Source organism: Phyllopteryx taeniolatus, chromosome 7 (genome assembly GCF_024500385.1).
Source record: "Phyllopteryx taeniolatus isolate TA_2022b chromosome 7, UOR_Ptae_1.2, whole genome shotgun sequence".
NCBI classification, from domain to species: Eukaryota; Metazoa; Chordata; class Actinopteri; order Syngnathiformes; family Syngnathidae; genus Phyllopteryx; species Phyllopteryx taeniolatus.
Genome location: NC_084508.1, coordinates 16338005 through 16358881, shown reverse-complemented (window position 1 = coordinate 16358881; position 20877 = coordinate 16338005). Strand labels below are relative to the sequence as shown.

Below are 20877 nucleotides of genomic sequence, written 5' to 3'. Positions count from 1 at the left end.
AACAAGCAATCAATCAAACTTTTATTTATTATTTGTTTTTTTATACAAAATAAAATGCAACTCAAAGCGCTACACATGCATTACAATAGAAAACCTCCAACCACCGCTTTTCCACAAGGACACAGACATGCACACACATACAGGTTAAAGATATAATAATCTTATAATAAATCTTATAGTGCAGTGGTTCTCAAACCGTGGTACAAGTGCCAATAGTCGTAGGCGGGCTCCCTGGTATGTGAAAGAATCCCTGAATTAAATATTCAAATTGTACATATTTTTACAGTGGCTTAAACCTTTTTTTTTTTAAATCCAATACAGCACATTTAAGTACAGTTCAGTGGTATTTACCTAAGTTCAAATCATTTGCATTTTGAATCTTTTAAAATTGTTTGTTTTCAAACATTTATTTAGGTACAATTTTTATTTAACATTTGTGTCCAGCAGTGGCGTCATTTGGCCTATTTTAGGGGGGCCTCAGCCTAAATGATTTGTTTGTGTTACTTTTTTTTCCCTTTACAAATAAAATATGAGCAAATTCAATATAAAGTGGCCAGAAAATGAGTTTAAATGAATAATCTCCTAGTCTATCATTGTTCACTTAATTATGATCATGTTGTATGGGTTTCCCTCCACTTTATAGTGTCAGATCGAGAGTCCTTGTAGTGTACCGTTATCCAATCTGTTCATATAGAGAACGTCCTTATCACTGAAAGGCCAGTCCATGTTTTGCCTGCCTATTAGCGTGTGCCTGTGTAGGTAGCTCACAGGGTTGATTGAAAGCAGCGTGAGAAAAAGAAAGTGAAGGATGGACAACCGTTATTAAATAAAATAAATAAAAGAATAATACAAAATCTGCAATACCTAAATGTAAACAATCACACTACTAACATATCATAATATGGAATTGTTTTTCAAATGTCAATAACTGCATGTTCTTTAAATAACTGTCTCTTTGATAATTGCATGCTTCTGTTTTACCTCAATGCTGCAAATTGTGAGATGCCTAACTGATAATCACTGTTCCTATGACAGTGACAATAAAAAGTTCTTTTCTATTCTATTCTGTTTGGGCTCTGTTTTGTGGGTGTGTTTACAAATGTTTGGTGTTTTCTGATGGTTGTTGTTTGTGTTATTTATTGGCCGACGTTAGGCCATAAAGTTAGTTTGTCAAAATACTGTGTGTTCCTTCTATAAAAAGGCGTTTTTAGAGTAGATAAAGATAAACTATAGAAATGTATGCACCCTGTCACGTGGTAGGAAATATTTATTATAAACAATTTTAAAATACCAGTCACCTTTAGAAACTGCACCAACAAACATTTCAATAAAAAAAGCAATTTGTAATAATAGTAACATCTCGCAAATGTAAATAACTGTTGCGTGTGGGCTGCGCTCGAGTATAAAAGGCAAACTGCACACGGGATAGCCGCATTGACGTCAGCGCGGTCGCTGCCCGCGCGAGTATAAAGAAGCCTTAAGTCTTCATCACTGCTGGTTGAGACAATTAGTTAGCTCCGGCCCCCAGCTAAGAGTTAAGTCCTATGCAACTAATTAGCTTGACATTAGTCTGAAAGCTCCTAGCTGTTTACATAAATATGAAGAAGGTTATAGAGTGAACGTTATTCAGGAATTCACACCATGAAACAGGAGTTGAGCTCATTCACTTATAGCTGCCATCAGTGGATAATATTAATAATAATAATAATAATAATAGACTATTAATAATGACTCCTCCACACATATTGAACTGTAGGAATCAGGAGGGGTGAGTAGAGAGCGTAACAATAGAGCGACATCTACTGGAAAAGTGAGTCTAAAGGATTTCACAAAATTAGAAATCATATGGAATTCAATATGGATGTGAAATATGAAAAATTTCAATCAAGGTGCATCGTATAAGACTTGAAATTATATTTAGGAGAGTAATGATTAGGAAGTGGAGGGAGCTAAGAGATAAATATAAGCCAAATTAACCTGTTCCAGATATTTTCAAGATGACTTGAATATTTGCTTCTTTTTATTATTTTATTCAAAAGGTACAACGATCTTGCCAAATGGAACAGCAATAGTGTCCTTTTATATTAAACAATGTAACCTTTTGGGATATTTTTAGTACCGGTATAATATAAGTGACTGTGTGTGTGTGTGCGTGACACGCACACTCTTTTTTCTATTCTTTTTTACTGCAAACGTGAAGCTCCATGCATGCATCGCAGCACGATGGTGGTGTGCAATACCTACATTTACTGTAATTGAAAACCCTTCAAAACTGTGCATACTGTTACAGTGAATTACAATAATATTAACTAATAATATACTTTTTAGGAACACAACCTCTGCGTCATTTTTTAATGAACACATGGGCCCAATATGCTGCTGTATTTTAATGTTATTGTCATTATAGTGGTACTATGGAGAGCCAAGTATTTTTTAGGCGGTACTTGGTGTAAAGAGTTTGAGAACCACCGTAATAGTGAATGCAGCATCACGGACAGTTTAGAGTTCATGTCGTCACTGTTAACCCTATTATACGTACAAATAAATACAAACCCTTTATAAAGGTACACTAATTGGACAGTGGGGCCGAGTTGTGCCTGACATTCTGCCTTTGAAGGGAAGCACTGTTCTGGTTACCTCACTAATATACAGTAAATGAGAGGGACAAAATATTAGAAATAACCTCTCGGGTTGATCATTATGAAGACAAGGCAATATACTGTACACTCATCGATCACAACAATAGGGCCACAGTATAGGGAGATCAGCTGCATCATACTGAGAGGGGGTTCTAGCTCAGTGTCCCGAAACAGAAAGTCATCTGAGTATGGCACAGTGCTCTTCCACACCACACAATAATAAACGATGTCAATCAATACGAAGCTGTTGATAAAGGCTGAATTATTGATAGAACTGTTTGCTGTATTCCATTAGATGGCACAGCTAATATGGTGGCCAGTGAGTGTGCAGCACAAAGAATTGGAAGATTTAGAGTGTCTGATGGTGACCTGATATTTGAGCAATCCAATGTTGTAGTAAGAGGCCTGGGGGTTGAGTTCAGCTTCCCGCTGCAAGTAGACCTGCAGGGCCTGCATGTTGAACCAGAAGTCTCGGGCGTCCGGGTCACTCTGAGACGGATCACTGTGTGCAGATAGAGGCTGTTCGTTCTGAACTGCACAATATAACAGAATGCATGTAGGTGAAAAAAACAACAACACTAAATGACCTGAAGAGAAGCTTCTGATTTGGTAAGAAGTGGTCTATTCTGGAAATGTTGACCAGTCGGAAGCTGAGCACAGGGACGTTGGGGTTTGCTGTGAAAATGCGGGTGATGCCTGCTGGGAAGGACATGGTCAGGTCACCTGTGATCTTCACAAGACACCTAGAGGAACGACAGGAATTTTTTTTTATAGTCCATTAACAGCAAAGAAGTTGTTAGAATTATGTCATTCTCAAAGAAAGGAACTTCAAACTCACTGATTGTGTTGTCCACCCTTGAAGTAAGCGTTTATGTACTCCGTGATGGCCGCTGCCACAGGCCAAGCCTCCTGAGCGCTGAGGGAAATAGGACTGGGGCCTCGGGAGAGGTGCACTTGAAAGCACCACATTTAGCGTCAGCGACTGTTGCAGTCTCACATTAAGTATGTCATGTTAAAATGAAGTCATAGAAACATTTGACTAAAGAAGCATTTTTTAGTGACAGTCAATTAACATTTATCCCACTCTAACGCATGCGTAGACACTACTGATGCAATAAAAATCTAAAGCATCAGTTAAAGCAGTGGAATAAAAACTGAGAAAATAACTTCAAATACTTTTATATTTATTTTTAGTAATTCAAAACATTACGAGAAACTTGAAAGATTTTGAAATTATTGAATTAGCCCATTCTTAACATTAGTCATTTTCGTTTTATAATGAGATCAATGCCTGCATTATCATATATATTATATAACGAATATGTGTGTTTGTATGTCTATAAAATTGTACATCTATATATCGTATATATGTACGTATGATATATAGCACCCTTGTTTCTTCAATTTCTTGTTCACTATAATACCAGGTACCACGAAAGGCATTTTACCTGAAGAATACAAAAGTATGTATTATTAATTACAATTTTGGTTATCATCAAGAAAACCATGGAAAATGGCTACAGCTAGATACCATCTTTTATATTAAACTCTTATGAGCTATTTTCCTTTTTATCATTATATATTTGTCCAAACAACAGGTACCTTTAGTTGCACCTGGTATTAACAATGAACAGGAAACTGAGGAGACCAGGGGTCTAATATGTTTTCCATGACTATGTTAATTATTTGTATTTCTATACTTAGACTTAATACTGTGTATTTCAATCTTCCAAGCATGAAGATTTGACTGCATTTGATTTCTCCCATTGTAAACAATTGTAAACACCCACCCAGTGGCCGGCCAGTGCTGTGTGGACCTTTTTGCTCCACTTGGACAAAAAGTAGTTTTCCTTTTGCATTCGGGTGGATTTTTATTCTTCTTGCACTCCCCAATTTCCGGAGTGGTCTCTGACAATGAGTGTAGAATGTATCTGGGTTGGAGCGCTCGAAGCTGGGCTTCCGTGCGGTGCACACCTGCGCAAAGTCCTCTCAAGCTATTGATGCTATCGACCTCCTGCTGGTAACACTGACGCCCATGTGCATTGAATGCAGAGTTTGCCTAACAGCACAGTGGAATCCACTGTATATAACAGTGACTTTGCTCACAAAGCCTCTCGTGAGCGGCAGACCCTAAGGTTACGTTTCGGTGGCTAACGGGTGCTAACTTGTCAGGAGGAGCTAGTCGGCAGTTTGAAGTCATTTCATTCTCCCGGCTAGCACACAGTCCCGCGTACACAACATGTCGGAAGACAGGCAGTCATTGGCTGACTTGTCGGCTTTTTGGGTACTGGCCTTTAAGAAATGAATTGAGCGCTGTCGCACTCAGTTTTTATTTTATTTTCATTTTTTTGACGTCAAAATACCTTGGTACGGTACTGGTATCGGTACTTGGTGCAACACTACATCTATCTGTTGTATTTTATTTATTACTGTAATAAGATGAAGACTAAACATAAGCAAGTCAGTCTTGATGGTGCCATCATAGTGAGGAATCAATTTACATGCTCTAAATGAACAAGCAGCCGAGCTTAAGTCTTGCATACTTTGTCTTGTTGGGTGGTCCTGGAGCGGGTAGGGGAGAGGCGAGGCTTGTCCCACCCTGGCAGGGCTGGGGGCTCGGTTCTGTCCTCCCCATTCAACGTCCCTGGCTTGAGGCCCCCACTCACTGGGACTGGAGGAAGATGAGGAGGTGAGGGAAGGGCTGGGCTCCGGCAAAGGCGAAGAGCACAGCGACCGTGACTGAGAAGAGAGGACAAGAAAGGGTCCACATTAGTGGGACTTGAATGGTACACAACAGGCCTGTAACAACGGACCACAATGTAAGGAGATCCAATACAACAACATGTACACCTATGTGGATTGTACAAGCACAATAATAAATATATTGTTACGTATCTGACAGTGACAATCAATGCATTACTACCTTTATGAAGGAAGAGTTTTTAATACAGCTATATATTCGATTGTGCAGGTGTACTATATTTTGTGGCTGGTGAGTGTATAGTATATGGTACATAGCTTTAGCTTAGTGTCTAACATTACACATAGTTCTTTCTAATCATGTATTAAGGGTAAGAAATGTTAGACAAAAAATACACATTTTCTTAAATCTCAGCGCAGTGCGAATTACCCGTTTCAAATAAAGAACGGGCAAACTCAATGTAATTTACTGCATATGGAAACAGACGGCTGATGACTGGTTAGTGCGTCTGCCTCACAGTTTTGAGGACCGGGGTTCAAATCCCGGCCCCGCCTGTTTGGAGTTTGCATGTTCTCCCTGTGCCTGCGTGGGTTTTCTCCAGGTGCTCCAGTTTCCTCCCACGTCCCAAAAATATGCGTGGTGGGTTGATTGAAGGCTCTAGATTGCCAGTAGGTGTGAATGACGACCCTCGTGAGGATAAGCGGTACAGAAAATGGATGGATGAAAAAAAAAAAAAACTTGATTCATGAAAGACACTGCACACTCACTCGGTCAGTGCAGCTGAGTCGAGCTGTGTTCCTCTTGGTCCTGTTCGCCCTGGAAAGAGCTGCTGTGACCACCTCAGCTGACTCGTGTCTGAAGTTGTGTTTGGTAGCTTACAAAGACACACAAAGGGACTGAGTCTCAATCATAAAATGAAACAGGAGTATCGTACATTTTTGTTTCAAACTGTAGTTCTTTTTATATAGTAAAATAGTGGGGTTTTGCTTAAATTTCACTGGAATATATGTGACTTGTTATAGGTCCAGGATATCCATACCTTTGTGAGAGATAATACTGCAAGGTAGCGGAGTGTTGATGTCCAGACAGTCTTGGTCTTTGTCTGTGGAGAAACAAAGATCCTCCTGTGGGCCAGAATGTCTCGTGAGGGGAGGAGCGTTTCGGCGAGGTTCGCTCTCTGATGATCGATGTTTTCTCCTCTCTCCAGCAAAATCTCCCTGACCTACTCCTCCTTCACTTGGTTTGGAACTGCTCGACTCTCCTGCCTGTCCAGAGGAGCCTTCGCTAAATGGGTTATGAAAAGAATTCCAATGCACGACTTCCTTCTTGGGCTGGGATTGGGCAAAAGATCCTTGGCTGGGATCAAACACAAGCCTATTGCTGTTGGTCATGCTACCACTGCTATGTGGGATTATTCCTCCTTTTGCAGCCAGTGATGACTGGTGGGTGGGGCTGCCAATCATGGTGATTGCAAACGGGTCATCAGAAGAAACGGGCGGCGGTAGGCTTCGGTCTCGTTTTCTGTCTCGGTTTGTACGGTTAGATGAGGTGGATGAGGAAGAGGAGGAAGAAGGGGGCGGGAGCGTCTTGGTATCAGCGACGACAGGGATGGAGAACGGGTCCCCTCGCACCTCAGTCCCTCGTCCTTCCTGAGTTGGGCGTGGAGGCTGGCGTGGCCAGACGTCAGCTAGGTTTAAGGTCTCCTTTGTGACATTCTTGTCAAAAGGAGCAAAGAAGGGATCCTCGGGGGGATGTCTGCAGTTCCACACCGCTGACTCCATTTCTAACGAGGGGAAGGACTGCTGAAAAGGAGGGAAACGCATGGAGGAAGAGTCCATATCTGAAGGGAGTCTAGAGGAACGGGATGGGCCGATGGACCAGGCGGTCACAGGGTCATCCTGTGGATGAGGACTTTGAGCAGGGGAGGGGTCATGGAAGACTGAGAGGAAAGGGTCAACAGGTCGCCCTCGTGTTTGTGTCTGTTCTTTGCTATGTGAAACAGGGGGCCATGCCGCCCAGCCCACCGGCTCAGGGGAGGGTCCAAGTGGTTGAAGCGATGGTGAGTCTAGACCAGAGTCCTCTATGTTCTCCGGTGAGGACGATTCTGATGAAAAGGCAGCATCTGATGCAAAAAAAATAAAAGAAAATTGAAATCAATTTGCCACACAATGAGCAGAGTATTCAAAGTAAAATACCAAATATGTTTATCGTTACTCTTACATTCAGAGGCACCAACAGAACTTTTTTCTTGGAGTTGTTCCCGACCACCAAAGCTTTTGAATTTGAAGGCTGTTTCAAGCGGAGGTCCAAACAGACTGTCAGTACCGGATGCAGTGGAACTCAACCTGATTAAGAGAAAGTAATTCAGGCAGTCATGCAGATTGGTTCACCAGGTCGAGACTCCGAAGTGCCCTTTAGAAACTCCAATGGCTAAGGGTGCTTGTTCTGTGCAGCACTCTCTCCTGCTTAGTGCATGTTCACAGGATTGTGCTTATGCAGGTGCAAGAATAAAATGTGCTTCCTTCTCTCAGGCTAAGAAAAGCCTTAGTTCTTAAACTTTGTCCACACCTACTTTTTCGTTGATTTGAATCATGTTTAAAGAGAATGGAACTTTCAGCGTCAAATCTTAAAATTTACGTCTGGTGTTAACACCAGGCCAATTCAGTTTAAGCACACCCAAAACAGGCCAGAACAAAGAAACCAGAATGAGACGATAAGAGTGGCAGAGCATCTCACCTGCTGTGATCAGGACTGGAAGTTGACCTGCGCAGCCCCTCCTGGTCACCATCTTTAATTACAACACACTTGGTGACTCAGCAGCAAAAACGTTCATCAGAGCACCCAAGAAGAAGTTAGAGAGGAGACAAGAAAAACTGTCTATATTCTCCCGTAAAGCAATACCAGTAATTAACCAGATGCTACTAAACTCTAACCACTGCTGTTGCTTGTTGTAACCATGCATCATGATTGTCATCATAGATTTATCAATAATATCGTTACCTCTTGATGAAAAAAGAATGCCTCACTGCTACTGGAGTGCAGCAGCTGAACGAAATCTCAAACTGCAGCCAAAGCTGTTGGCAGCTAGCAAATAGTGTTGCTAAGCAAACATATTTTGGCACAAGAGCAGAAGGTGGCTGTGACTATTGGAAGGTGGTCTCAGCAAGGTCAGCCAGTTGGCTGCAAATACTCATCTCCTCAGTGATGCTTGATGAGGTTTAGTGAGCAATTTAATTCACAGTAAATGATGGCTGCAACTTACACTGTACTTCAAATAATTTGATGAGTGTCCCTGTCTGTAACGCACAAAAATTGGCAGGTACGCATTCAGTATGATCAATCTGCATTTTACGAGGCAGAGCTATGGCTTAGTACTCCGGCATGGTGCTGGAAATCTGGCATATGAATTTTTGGTTTTTACCGACACAGGACTGTAGAGTTTGACTAATTTGATCACATATGTGCCTCAATTAATGAATGATGCGGGGGGGGGGGGGGGGGGGGGGGGGGGGAATGAGGGTGCATACAGGTGCCTGGTCATTTGAGGAAGAAAAAAACATTTCCGCGACTTGAAAGCAAACACATGAAACCCATCGTAGTCTCTAAACCCATCAGAGATAGTGAAAGGCCCGTCTGATCGGTCATATCTGTGTCTGTGCATGTGCTCACATTCGTGCTTTTAAAATGCAAAAGCTAAGTTTTCTGACCGCGAGCCGGTAGATATACAATGACAGAAAGTTGAACACCATAAATGGAATTAGTTCCAAAGCCTAACTCCACTGCGACGATGTGGGAACCTTTTGGATTCAAGCCAGATGAACGCGGCCATCAGGCTAACACCACCGAGCTGGTATGTCGAATTTGACAACAAAGACAACACAACTTAAAACCTCAATATGAACAAATTTGTCAGCTGGGAACAAAAAACACTGTGGGACATTTCCCACCAGCTTGCATTTTTGGAACCCTTTGCACAAACAATGCAAATACAAACGTGACTCTGTGTATGGCGTGTGTATGCTCACATTATATACAGTATAGCATGACTATTCTAAGAGATGCAGCCATTGAACAAGTTGACAAAGCAGCTTTTAAAGAAAGGCTGCAGACTTTTAAAAAGTAGTTCAAATCTTGAATCAAAACAGGTTGCTTTGATCTACTTGCTCTGCTGTCAAACTCACTACTTGGCACTTTTTCTTAACCAAATGCAAACTTGATTGGCAGTATATTGCCTGTTAAGGCATTAATGACTGTTTATACCTCTGTGCCAGATGTTTAATATGTTTAAGTGCGATTTTTGTGAACAGAGCTTGAGTCTGCTTTATTAATATGTTTTACATATTTTATTACTTGTGCTACATTACTTCAATGTTAATTATTATTATTAGAATTAAAAGTTAATTGTTCTTAAAAAGGATGTGCTTGCATAATTATGCTATAATATCATATCAGTGGCTACGGAAAAATTTCACTCTTTGTTATATTGCAGCCATTTGTTAAAATCATTTAAGTAATTTTTTTTCCTCATTAATGTACACATATTACCCCATACTGACAGAAAAAAACGTAATTGTTGAAATTGTTGCTGATTTATTAAAAAAGAAAAACTGAAATATCACACAGCCAGACCCAGTATTCAGACCCTTTGCTGTGACACTCATATTTTACGAGTGCTGTCCATTTCTTCTCATCATCCTTAAAATGGTTGTACACCTTCATTGGAGTCCAGCTGTGTTTGATTATACTGATTGGACTTGATTAGGAAACCCACACCCCTGTCTATATAAGACCTTACAGCTCACAGTGCATGTCAGAGCAAATGAGAATCTTGAGGTCAAAGGAACTGCCTGAAGAGCTCAGAGACAGAATTGTGGCAAGGCACAGATCTGCCCAAGGTTACAAAACGAATTCTGCTGCACTTAAGGTTCCTAAGAGCACAGTGGGCTCCGTAATCCTGAAATGGAAGACGTTTGGGACGATCAGAACCCTTCCTAGAGCTGGCCGTCTGGCCCAAACTGAGCAATCGGGGAGAAGAGCCTTGGTGAGAGAGGTAAAGAAGAACCCAAAGATCGCTGTGGCTGAGCTCCAGAGATGCAGTCGGGAGATGGGAGTAAGTTATAGAAAGTCAACCATCACTGCAGCCCTCCACCATTCGGGGCTTCATGACAGAGTGGCCCAACTGAAGCCTCTCCTCAGTGCAAGACACATGAAAGCCTGCATGGAGTTTGCTAAAAAAACAAAATAAACACCTGAAGGAGGTGAGAAATAAGATTCTCTGGTCTGATGAGACCAAGATAGAAATTGTTGGCCTTAATTCTAAGTGGCATGTGTGGAGAAAACCAGGCACTGCTCATCACCTGTCCAATACAGTCCCAACAGTGAAGCATGGTGGTGGCAGCATCATGCTGTGGGGGTGTTTTTCAGCTGCAGGACCAGGGAGACTGGTTGCAATTGAAGAAAAGATTAATGCGGCCAAGTACAGGGATATCCTGGACGAAAACTTTCTCCAGAGTGCTCAGAACCTCAGACTGGGCTGAAGGTTCACCTTTCAACAAGACTCTAAGCACACAGCTAAAATAACGGAGTGGCTTCAGAACAACTCCGTGACCGTTTTTGAATGGTCCAGCCAGAGCCTTGACTTAAACCTAATTGAACATCTCTGGAAAGACGAGAAAATGGCTACCCACCAACGTTCATCATCCAACCTGACAGAACTGGTGAGGATCTGCAAGGAGGAATGGCAGACGAGCCCCAAATCCAAGTGTGAAAAACTTGTTGCATCATTCCCAAAAAGACTCATGGCTGTATTAGCTCAAAAGGATGCTTCTACTAAATACCGAGCAAAGGGTCTGAATACTTATGGCTCTGTGATATTTCAGTTTTTCTTTTTTTAATAAATCTGCAAACATTTCAACAATTCCGTTTTTTTCTGTCAATATGGGATGCTGTGTGTACATTAATGTGGAAAAAAATAACAAATGAATTTAGCAAATGACTGCAATATAAAAAAAGAGTGAAAAAATGAAGGAGGTCTGAATACTTTCCGTACCCACTGTATATAATAAAGTGATAGTTTTGGGGAAAATATATCTGCTATCGTGACAGGCCTAAACAGATGAGTGTTTGCTCTCTCTTGCTTGCTCTCTCTCATTTTTGAGAGAGAGCAAGAGCAATGAATAACACAAAATATTGTACACACAATATTAAAAAAAACAAAAAACAAAGAGTAACAACTGTAATAAAAATCTGGAATAGAGCAGGACCGTGAAGCAAGAATCAGATACAGAAATCAACGATTTCTGTATCTGTATTCCGTGATATTAAGTTGCAGGGACTCATTTTTTCCATGACACGTGCATCCCAGGACTCACATGGATCACTTTACACTTGAGACTATGTTTTCTGTAAAGCCTTATTACTCTGACATTGATTTAATAAAAATATACAAAATTTGAAAAGAGAAAGATAGTAGATTCATTTTGGTGTTTTGATTATCTGCAGTTATTGTTTTCTTAAATTATTCTGGCAGAGAAAGCTAGCAACAAAATAACATGGAAACAGATAAAATAAAAACCTCTCGGAGAGGCTCCTTCATCTTCTGTATGTCCAGCTGTACTCGAGTTTCCTGTAAAGACAAACATTCAGAATGGAGTAAGTTTGCTGCATTGCATTATTTAACCGTTTACATACAGTATATATACTCCTCTCCAAGAGTATTGGAACAGTGAGACTAATGTCTTTATTTTTCCTGAAGACTGAAAACATCTGGGTTTGACATTAAAAGATGAATTATGAAATAAGACATCAATATTTTAGCTTTTAATTCCAGGTACTTACTTCTGGATCAGATACATAATTTACACATCGTAAAAGACAAGATCCTTGGTTTGAACTGGTGAGCAAATTATTGAAAGGAGAGGTATTCATCTGGCCAAGTAAATCTCCAGACTTGAACTCTATAGAGCCTGCATTTTATCTGCTGAAAAAGAGAGATTGAAGGGAGTAATCACCCAGCAAATGAAAGAGGCTGTGGTGAAAAGAATATAAGGTTGGTGATGTCACTGAGTCACACTTGATGTAGAAGTCTTTCTTTTCAAAATAGTGGCGTCACAATACCAAAATTCTGACTTCGATACTATAATTGCATAAAATACCTCGATACCGGTACTGAAACGATACCACGGTAAAAATCTAAAACATCAATAAAAGCAGTGGAATGAAAACTGACAAAAACAACTTCAAATACTTATAAATGTATTGAAATTAATTCAAAATACTCGGATAATCTTGAAAAATAATGTAATAAAGGAAGTAGCCCATTCTTAAGTCATTTTATAAAAAACATAATTTGATCGATGCCTGCATTGTCTTAGTGTGTGTGTGTGCGTATAAAATTGTATATCTACATTATATACAGTATATGCATGATATAAACAAGCTTTTAGTATGCAGTATTATCAGAGCCACCCCTCCTTAAATGCAGACCGCGCACTGTGTGTAGGGCCTCATCCTCCATGAGGGGCCACATTTTAGTACATGAGCAAGAGATGCGCATATGTGGCACATACAGCTCCAACTTAGCATGAGGAAGGAGAGAGCCAATGATTGCTACGATGACGGCACTCAAAGTCAGACCAATCAGAGGGAGGTACCTGCACTTCTGTACAGCTGGCACTTGCAAAGCAACCAGTATAGTTTGCTAACTGGTTCTTCTGGCTCACACACACACACACACACAATAGCCTCCCTCCACACTTTCAAGGCAATTCTAACTTGTCGGAAGACAGGCAGTCATAGGCTGACCTGTCCGCTTTTTATGTACTGTCCTTTAAGACACAAATGGAGCGCGGTCTCATTTTTTTGTTTTGCTTAAATAATACCGGTACTATAAAAAAAAACAGTACCGTGCTATTTTCTATGTCAAAATACCTCGGTTCGGTACTAGTATCGGTATTGGGTGCAACACTAGTTCAAATACTTCTCCAAAAAACATGGGTGTTTCATTATAAATAATGCAAATCTATGTAATCTAAGTTTTGGATCAGATCAAGATATAAATACCTGGAATTAAACGCTGACAGGTTGATTTCAAACCCAAATCTTTTGTCTACAGCAAAAATTAAGGAATTCGCTTTACTGTTCTAAAACGTTTGGAGGTGACTGTATCTCAGATTTGAAAATGTTCACTTTTTCTCAGTGAGAATAGGACAGTGAAAAAACATTTGAAAAACAAATAAATAAAATTACTTACTGGAAAGATGCCTTTTGACATTTACCTAAAAGACAAGAAGGACATTTCAAAGCCCTGTGCCACTGTTGTTAGCCATAAAACTACATATTTTACCATTTTGCAATGTTTTGTTTTTTTTAAGTTTTAGGCCATTTCTCTTATGCAAATACACAATAATCCTTAAAGGCAACTAAAGAACACTATACCCCTCTGTTGGGTGGCAGGGTGAGACTCCCCACGGTGGCTTTCAGTTGCTTCTCACAAGCAGCAGCACTGCTGCGGTTGCTATTTGTCACTGGTCTGATCTGGATTTGGAATTTCTTGGGCTCCTCATCATCAAAGTCTGAGTCACTGGAGTAGAAGTTGTTCTCCTTCTCTTTAGAGCAGCGTGAAGAGGAGCAGGAGAGTCAAGGAGAACCCTCATAAGATATGCTGTCATGTTGTTTGGTTTGTTTAATGTAAAATAACCCAAAATCAAAAATAAATCTGATAGCATCCAGAGTATAATAACTGGGGAACACATGACTGTAGATTACAAATGAGAACTAGCAGGCTGAGTTTATATTGCCCGTGTTCCTGTATTGGGACAGAAGCCTTAGAGAGAAGAAATAAATTAGATACTCGACAAGTTTTGATTTAATCAGAACACAGAGAAGATGCAGGTTTACAGAAAGGTAATAAAAAAAACGGGCGTGGATGAGTAACAATTAATAACACATCAGAGTGTGTTGGAGATGTATTTTCAAAATACCAGCTACTTCCTGTCTCTATTTTCACTCCTTGTCACATGTGGCTGTACTGTGTCTAATGAGAAAAGGGGACAGTGACAAAGACAGCAGTTGTTATCTTGAGGCTGTCAGGACAAGGGAGCCTTAGCGATGATAAACTGATGTGGACGCCCAGGCATGAGTCACTTTTAGTACACTGTCAATGCTGGTGTGAAGCAGTTCATCTTGAATTACTCATTTGGATTTAATAAAGGTAATGCACACAGTCATTTCAGTTAATTAAGATAGAGATTTAAATAATTGTCCCACTCAACTGTGAAGCAACGGATGTGGCCGTTTGTGTGAACAACCTTACCTCCTAATGATGCTCCATTTGAGATTTTTCTGTTGGGCTTTTCAGTCTGTTCAGTCACATGAGGTCTAATTAAGTGAAAACTGCCTGTTGTGCGTGTGATGTGTGAGTCAAGTTTGCATAATCTGTCAGGCACATGGGACATTGTAGTGTGGTTTGACTGAAATGATTTGTATTTTACACCAAGATCCTGTAGTGACATGTTTTGTTTTGAGGAAAATTAGTAATGTGGGAGGAAGCCAGAGTACCCAGAGAAAACCTGCGCAAGCACGCGGAGAACACGCAACCTCCACTCAGAAAGGCTGGAGCCGAAAATCGAACCCTTATCCTTAGGAGAGGCAAACTTGCTAACTGCTATTTCACCATGCTGCTGAATAGGAAAACACTGTATTAACCATCGAGCCATCCATTTTCCAAACCGTTTATCCTCACTAGGGTCGCAGGTGTGCTGGTGCCCAACTCAGCTGACTGCGGGCAAGAGGCGGGGTACTGTATTAACCACAAGTTGCAATTCCTTGTATGTGTATGCAGAGATACCAAAGAAATACAGTAATTTACTACTACCAATTAATTATTTTGGTTACCTCATATAGGCCTACAAATACTAGTACAATGCAAATACACACTGAGTACCTCGGAATCTGATAAGATGGCCTCCTAAAAAAGAAAAAAAAAAAGAAAACGCTTTCTGATTGGATGCATGTTTTCACCAAGCTGCACAATTTGAGATGCTTTTCCATCAACATTGACAAAATTAATTCTTGTCGCGCTCAGTCTTCATATAATTTTCTACATTTACAAAATAAAAGGTCAAAAACTAGTATCGTTAGTTCATCATTGTGTCTCAACTACTGTAGCATCATGAGCAGAAAGGGATATCATTCTGAGTGCCGTCAGCCCTGATGACAAATCCTTCGTCGTCAACATCAAAGGGTGAATTCTGCAGACACAAAAACATTATAATGTATATCGACCCAATTTTTGGCGTAAAACATCACCAAACTCCAGCACAACAGCCTGATATGAATGCAATGAAGTACTTCAATGTTCGTAATGATTAATGATTCTAATCTAGGATTTCCTCAAGTTAAATGTTATTTCATATTCACAAGGACAGAATTGTGAGGACAGTTGTGTTAATTCTCTCAAAACCACATTTCTCTTTGCTTGCTCCCCTTCAGTTAAATGGCATTCTGACACTACACACATTATTAGTAGAGAAGCCACTTAGAAAACCTGGTAAGTGCCTCATAATACACACTTGATCCCCTGTCACCAGATTTTACCATAGAAAACATACAAGACAGAGAGTTTTTGCACTCAGAGTGAATTGATACTGTTGTCACTGGCAGCAGCTGTGGTGGATGTGAATAACGTAGGATACTGACCGGTATCTCTGTCACAGCGGAATCCCTGCAAAACAAACATATGGGAATTATTTTTGATTTACCAGTAATTATTCAGTAAAACTAACTGAATCCAGCAGAAAAAAACAGAGCCCATCAAACATGTAAAAAATCAGGACACAGACCGTGCATGTGTGTGGACACAGACTCTGTGTATGTGTGTGTCTGCACATGCGTATGCGTGTGCATAAGACTGTCTGTCTATCTGTCTGTGCTCACGTGGAGTCTGGCTCCTTGTCCCTCTTGCCCAGTCCAGGGATCCTGAAGGCTTTTGCCCGACTTTTCTTCCCCCCCTCGGGTGCTAGAGCTGTCATGTACTCCTCAAAACCAACTACAGCTGCAGAACACACACATAAGCACCCATTTCCCATACATAGTCAATACAGTACTACACTGCTTAAATCCTTCATGTATGTTAGCCACACTGAAGCTCAAGATATGGATTTTCTCCGTCCCTACTTTATTTTGCCAGTTTGAATTATTCTGACATGTTCATACTATAGTCTTGCACAGTGAAGTTGTATGCTTTTCATCTGAGTGAGTGAACATTACCTGGCCTCTCCTTGCCAGTGCCCTTAAGCTCTACAAATTTCTGGATGAGGTTATTGATGCCAATATTTTCTACATTTTGCTTGAATTCCTCTTGGACCTGCAGCAGAGCAGAAAATGATGATTATGTACATGCAAATTTTGTGAATGATTTGTGATATTAGGGCCGAGATGTTACCAGTGTTACAGTCCAACAATAATGTGTGGCTAAATTTGTCTTTCAGTGACAAGTCAAACATACCTGTCCAACTTGTACATGGGTATCTTCTATGGAGTGGGAATAACCTTTAATTAACTGTTTCATCTGTCGCAAGTGGGTCTCCTCAATTTCCTGAAACCTCTACATAAACACAAATGCATATAGACACACAATTAGTCTTTTTTCCTTATAGTTTATTTCGTGTGTACTGAGATCCTATTTTGAAAATTCTTCTGCTTTCCACCATTGCGTTACCACTGTGATCAAGACCTGTTGAAATGTTTTCAGCAGCCAGCATACTACATATTAGGGCAATGCACAAATCGGTGGTGACTTGAACTAGCATTTGAGTCCGGAGCTGGTTGGGCTGGAGGGCTGAGGAGGGACGTGAGCATGCTGTGACAATGCGAGAGATTGCATGATTTCTGAAGACGAAAAACATGCCGGCGCCCCTTGCATAGACTTGGAAAAGCAGCTATTACAAGACAAAATTTCTCTTTCCACAAGTCTTTTTCCTTTTTCAGCGGCAGATGGTCGCTTCGTTTCTCTCTCTTTTCCTTCGCCAACTTCGCTAGCAGCGGTAACTCACAGAGAGCCACTTGCGATTCGCGCAGCTACGTCAATGCCAACTCGTCTGTCATGGAGGTTATCAGACCCCACGTCGAGCTGCCGCTGAAGAGAAAAAAAGCGGATTCTTCTACTTCAAACAAGGATTTACTTGATTCGACAGAGACACAGACTACTGTCCTCCTCTCAATCGACAAGAAATTGTCAATTACACTTGACTTGCTTCGCCAAGAGATCACCGAAATCAGAAAGAGCTTGGAGTTCACGCAGCAACAGGTCAAGGAGCTAAGATTAGATCATACTGCGCGCTTAGATCAAACATGATGTCAACGTCAGCGGAACTACAAACTCTTAGACTGGAATATAAAATCATGAAAGAAACGACGCTGGACATTCAGTCACGAAGCATGTGCAACAATCTCATTTTCTCGAGCATTCCAGAAAATGCTCCGGAAGACCCCAAGGTACAGATTAAAAAGTTAATGTTGTCCGTGCTCAAGATACAGTAAGATACAGTCGACAAGATTACCTTTCACCGTGCTCACCGATTGGGAGGTCCTCGTCCAGGAATCCGACCACGTCCCATCATTGCAAAGTTTGAACACTTTCAGCAGTGTTTGTGAAATCAAAAGGTCGTGAGCCCAAAGGGACTTCGTTTGGAATGAACGAGCAGTTCCCCAAGGAAATCAACGAGAGGCGTAAAATCTTGTACCCATTGATGAAGAATCACCGTGAGAAAGGCAAACGAGCGTGGCGACTTGTCGATAAGCTATATGTCGACGGCCAACTGTTTCATGATGCCGACACGCCCTGGCTCTTCTTGATAAGTACTTCTTTTGATCTGTTGTCGGTATGAATTGTCAAAAGTGTATTGTAGTTTGTGTCATTCTTTCCAATTTTGCTTAGATAAACAAAAAAAAACGGAATCACCCATGCCACCAGCATAAATTCTCACTCCTATCAGTCTGCTATCCTGCTCTGCTTATTTCCACACACACTAAACACACAAGTCGCTCAAAACTCTTCTTGCGCACTACAAAAAAACCACCACACACATTATTATCCCCTTGTCACTGTTTGTTTTCTATGTTCAGTGTTTGTTCGTTACCCTTCTATGTACCCTGGCTTTGCTGTACTTAAATATAGCATCTCTATCACCCGCTCTAAATAACATTTGTCAACACAATACCAAAAAAAATCACAATGTTGCCTGATGTGTTCTGAAGTTACGGACCATTTAAGTCGGGTAAAGAGTACGGTTATGACTAAGAGCCCAAATAGACTGTAAATGCAAGGTGGTGGACAAAAAAAACAACAAAAACAAGCGGTTCTGAAATCAGAGCTGACCTGAGTAGACTCATTCATCTTCTGTTCAAATTCTCCTCCCACTCGATTGTGCTTCTCGATGCACAGTGCAAACGATTCTGCCGCTTTCTTAGACTTCAGCTCCGCCTAGTGAGAGAGAGAAAAGACTATTTTTTTGATGCCTCATAATAGAGGGGATAATTTTTTTTTTTTTTTTAAATTACAGTAAGTTTTTATACAAAATGCACAATAATCAATTGCAATAAAGGAGTGATTTTATCGCCATCTTGCTTAAAATGACAGGTGTTTTTAAGTCGCTAACTTTTTCCTGCTCTTTCTGTGGAGCTCCCTCCTTCCTAAGCCGCTCCAGCTCCAAACATTTCGCATGGTAACCCTCTTTGGACTTTTGAAGGTGGCCACTCTGAACTTGCAGCGCCTGCACAGACTCTACTGTGCCTGCCATGTCCTCTTTTGTCTGAATAACACACACAAACACACACAAAAAATAAAAATTACATATGATCATCACTGTGAGTGAGAACTTGAAAGATAGAACTCAAAATTCTTGAATCAGAATCTTTATAATGAGACTCAAATGTTCCCAGACATATACCTTGCGGTGAATTTTGACCTGCTCATCACCGTACTTATTGATGTCTCGAATTAGATCATTCATCTTTCTCATGAGCTCAAGATGGCATAGAGCCACTTTGTCCGAAGAGACCCTAAACACGTCCCACATTGGTGCAAACGTCCTGGGGGGGAAAAAACACACATGCAAAATGTATTTAAAAGGGATTCTAAAATTCCAGTGCTTCTTGTAACCAACTTGAATTTGAACAATAAAGGCTTATTTCAATAAATGTTGCTACAAATGACTATTTGTACTATTTTTGACATTACAGGTTCCTTGACTTTTGACCACCACATTGAAATTTGTCCATTCTTGAGCATAAGTGGCTGTTTGGGACATCTAATTAAATCCCTTCCTGAGACATTAACAACTAATATGTGGATGCAGTGACCCTGACCCCCACCTTGGAAAGACAATTTAATTATGTTACATTTGGGTTCAACAAAAAAATTATGGCAAGGCAAACGAAACAAGACCGTTCCTCAAAGACTTCACTATTAACGGATGAACAAATGTTTTCTTGCGCCGAAATATAACCTATACAGTATACATAATATGGTGAAAGTGCTTGGATTGTTTAAAAAGAACAGAGAACAGAAACTATATAAAAAAAAATAATCAAAAAAGACAAGCAGTGAATGTGAACATTTGGTGGTGCAGATGGTACTCATCCATATCTTAGACGTAGTCATGTAACTATTTATAATAGAGGCTCAACACCCTTTCAACAGTATACAATTTATTGGCAATCTGTATTTAAATGTGACCACTCACTCACCCTTGTGGGCTTCCATTGCTGGCCATCTTAGCCAGTTTGCCCATGGATTTGGAGTAGGTTTCCTCGATGGCAGCTCTGGAAAAACAAACAAACATCAGCAGAATAACTTACGCAGTTGCTCTTATTTAAAGGTAGCCACAGAAACCTGGACATTGCAACATATTTCAGCCCTATACACTACACTTTTGTGTGTCCACTTGTATACATCTGCAGTACAAAGCTGCAACAGCAAAATAGTTAGTGCATCAGAATCATCTTTATTCTTCGTAACACCATTAGTAAACCCTCATATTTTATGAGGATGTATATTTTAGATGACCATAATGTATTCTTGTCAGTGCCAGGTAAATCCTGATATAAGTCATGTGGAAATGATTAATGGACTAATTTAGCTAGGCCGTGCATTAAACTTTAAAAACAAATCTGCAGACCCCAAGGAGAAAGAATATAGTAATATTGATCCAAATATCCGAAGGGGGAATATAACAAGTTGCTTCTGAGGACTGAGTTTAATGCAAACACAAACATATGGTGCTGCTTATGAAAGATGCTGTAGTTGTGCACAATCCTTACAAGATACAGGCTTCTTTTCCTTACTGTTAGGCAATTGCTAACCACTTTGTATGATGCTTTACTGGAATGGAGCACACTATCGACTGTACAGTATAACCAGGATCAGGGATCTTTTTTTTTTTTTTTTTTTTTTGGGTTTGTCTGTTTCGGTTGTTGTTTTCTGCTGTTTCTATGATGTACACTATTGCATTAGTAGACCAAGCACTCTCTAAATAC

The 20877-nt window shown here is 40.4% G+C and overlaps 1 protein-coding gene across 3 annotated transcripts in view; it reads right to left on the bottom strand.

Moving 5' to 3' along the window:
- Positions 1–20877, bottom strand: part of fcho1 (FCH and mu domain containing endocytic adaptor 1) — a 50586-nt gene that overhangs the window by 3808 nt on the left and 25901 nt on the right. For all 3 annotated transcript variants that reach the window (XM_061778882.1, XM_061778884.1, XM_061778883.1), the window contains 20 exons: positions 20089–20163; positions 19290–19431; positions 18999–19151; positions 18719–18823; positions 16847–16945; positions 16609–16705; positions 16276–16393; positions 16039–16063; positions 15530–15590; positions 13777–13958; positions 13592–13616; positions 11915–11965; positions 8077–8128; positions 7561–7685; positions 6380–7462; positions 6108–6214; positions 5183–5378; positions 3478–3592; positions 3227–3382; positions 3009–3141 (listed from right to left, as the gene is read on the bottom strand). In XM_061778882.1, the coding sequence (XP_061634866.1) occupies positions 3009–3141; positions 3227–3382; positions 3478–3592; positions 5183–5378; positions 6108–6214; positions 6380–7462; positions 7561–7685; positions 8077–8128; positions 11915–11965; positions 13592–13616; positions 13777–13958; positions 15530–15590; positions 16039–16063; positions 16276–16393; positions 16609–16705; positions 16847–16945; positions 18719–18823; positions 18999–19151; positions 19290–19431; positions 20089–20163 (3100 nt within the window). The remainder of the gene's footprint in view (positions 1–3008; positions 3142–3226; positions 3383–3477; positions 3593–5182; positions 5379–6107; positions 6215–6379; positions 7463–7560; positions 7686–8076; positions 8129–11914; positions 11966–13591; positions 13617–13776; positions 13959–15529; positions 15591–16038; positions 16064–16275; positions 16394–16608; positions 16706–16846; positions 16946–18718; positions 18824–18998; positions 19152–19289; positions 19432–20088; positions 20164–20877) is intronic.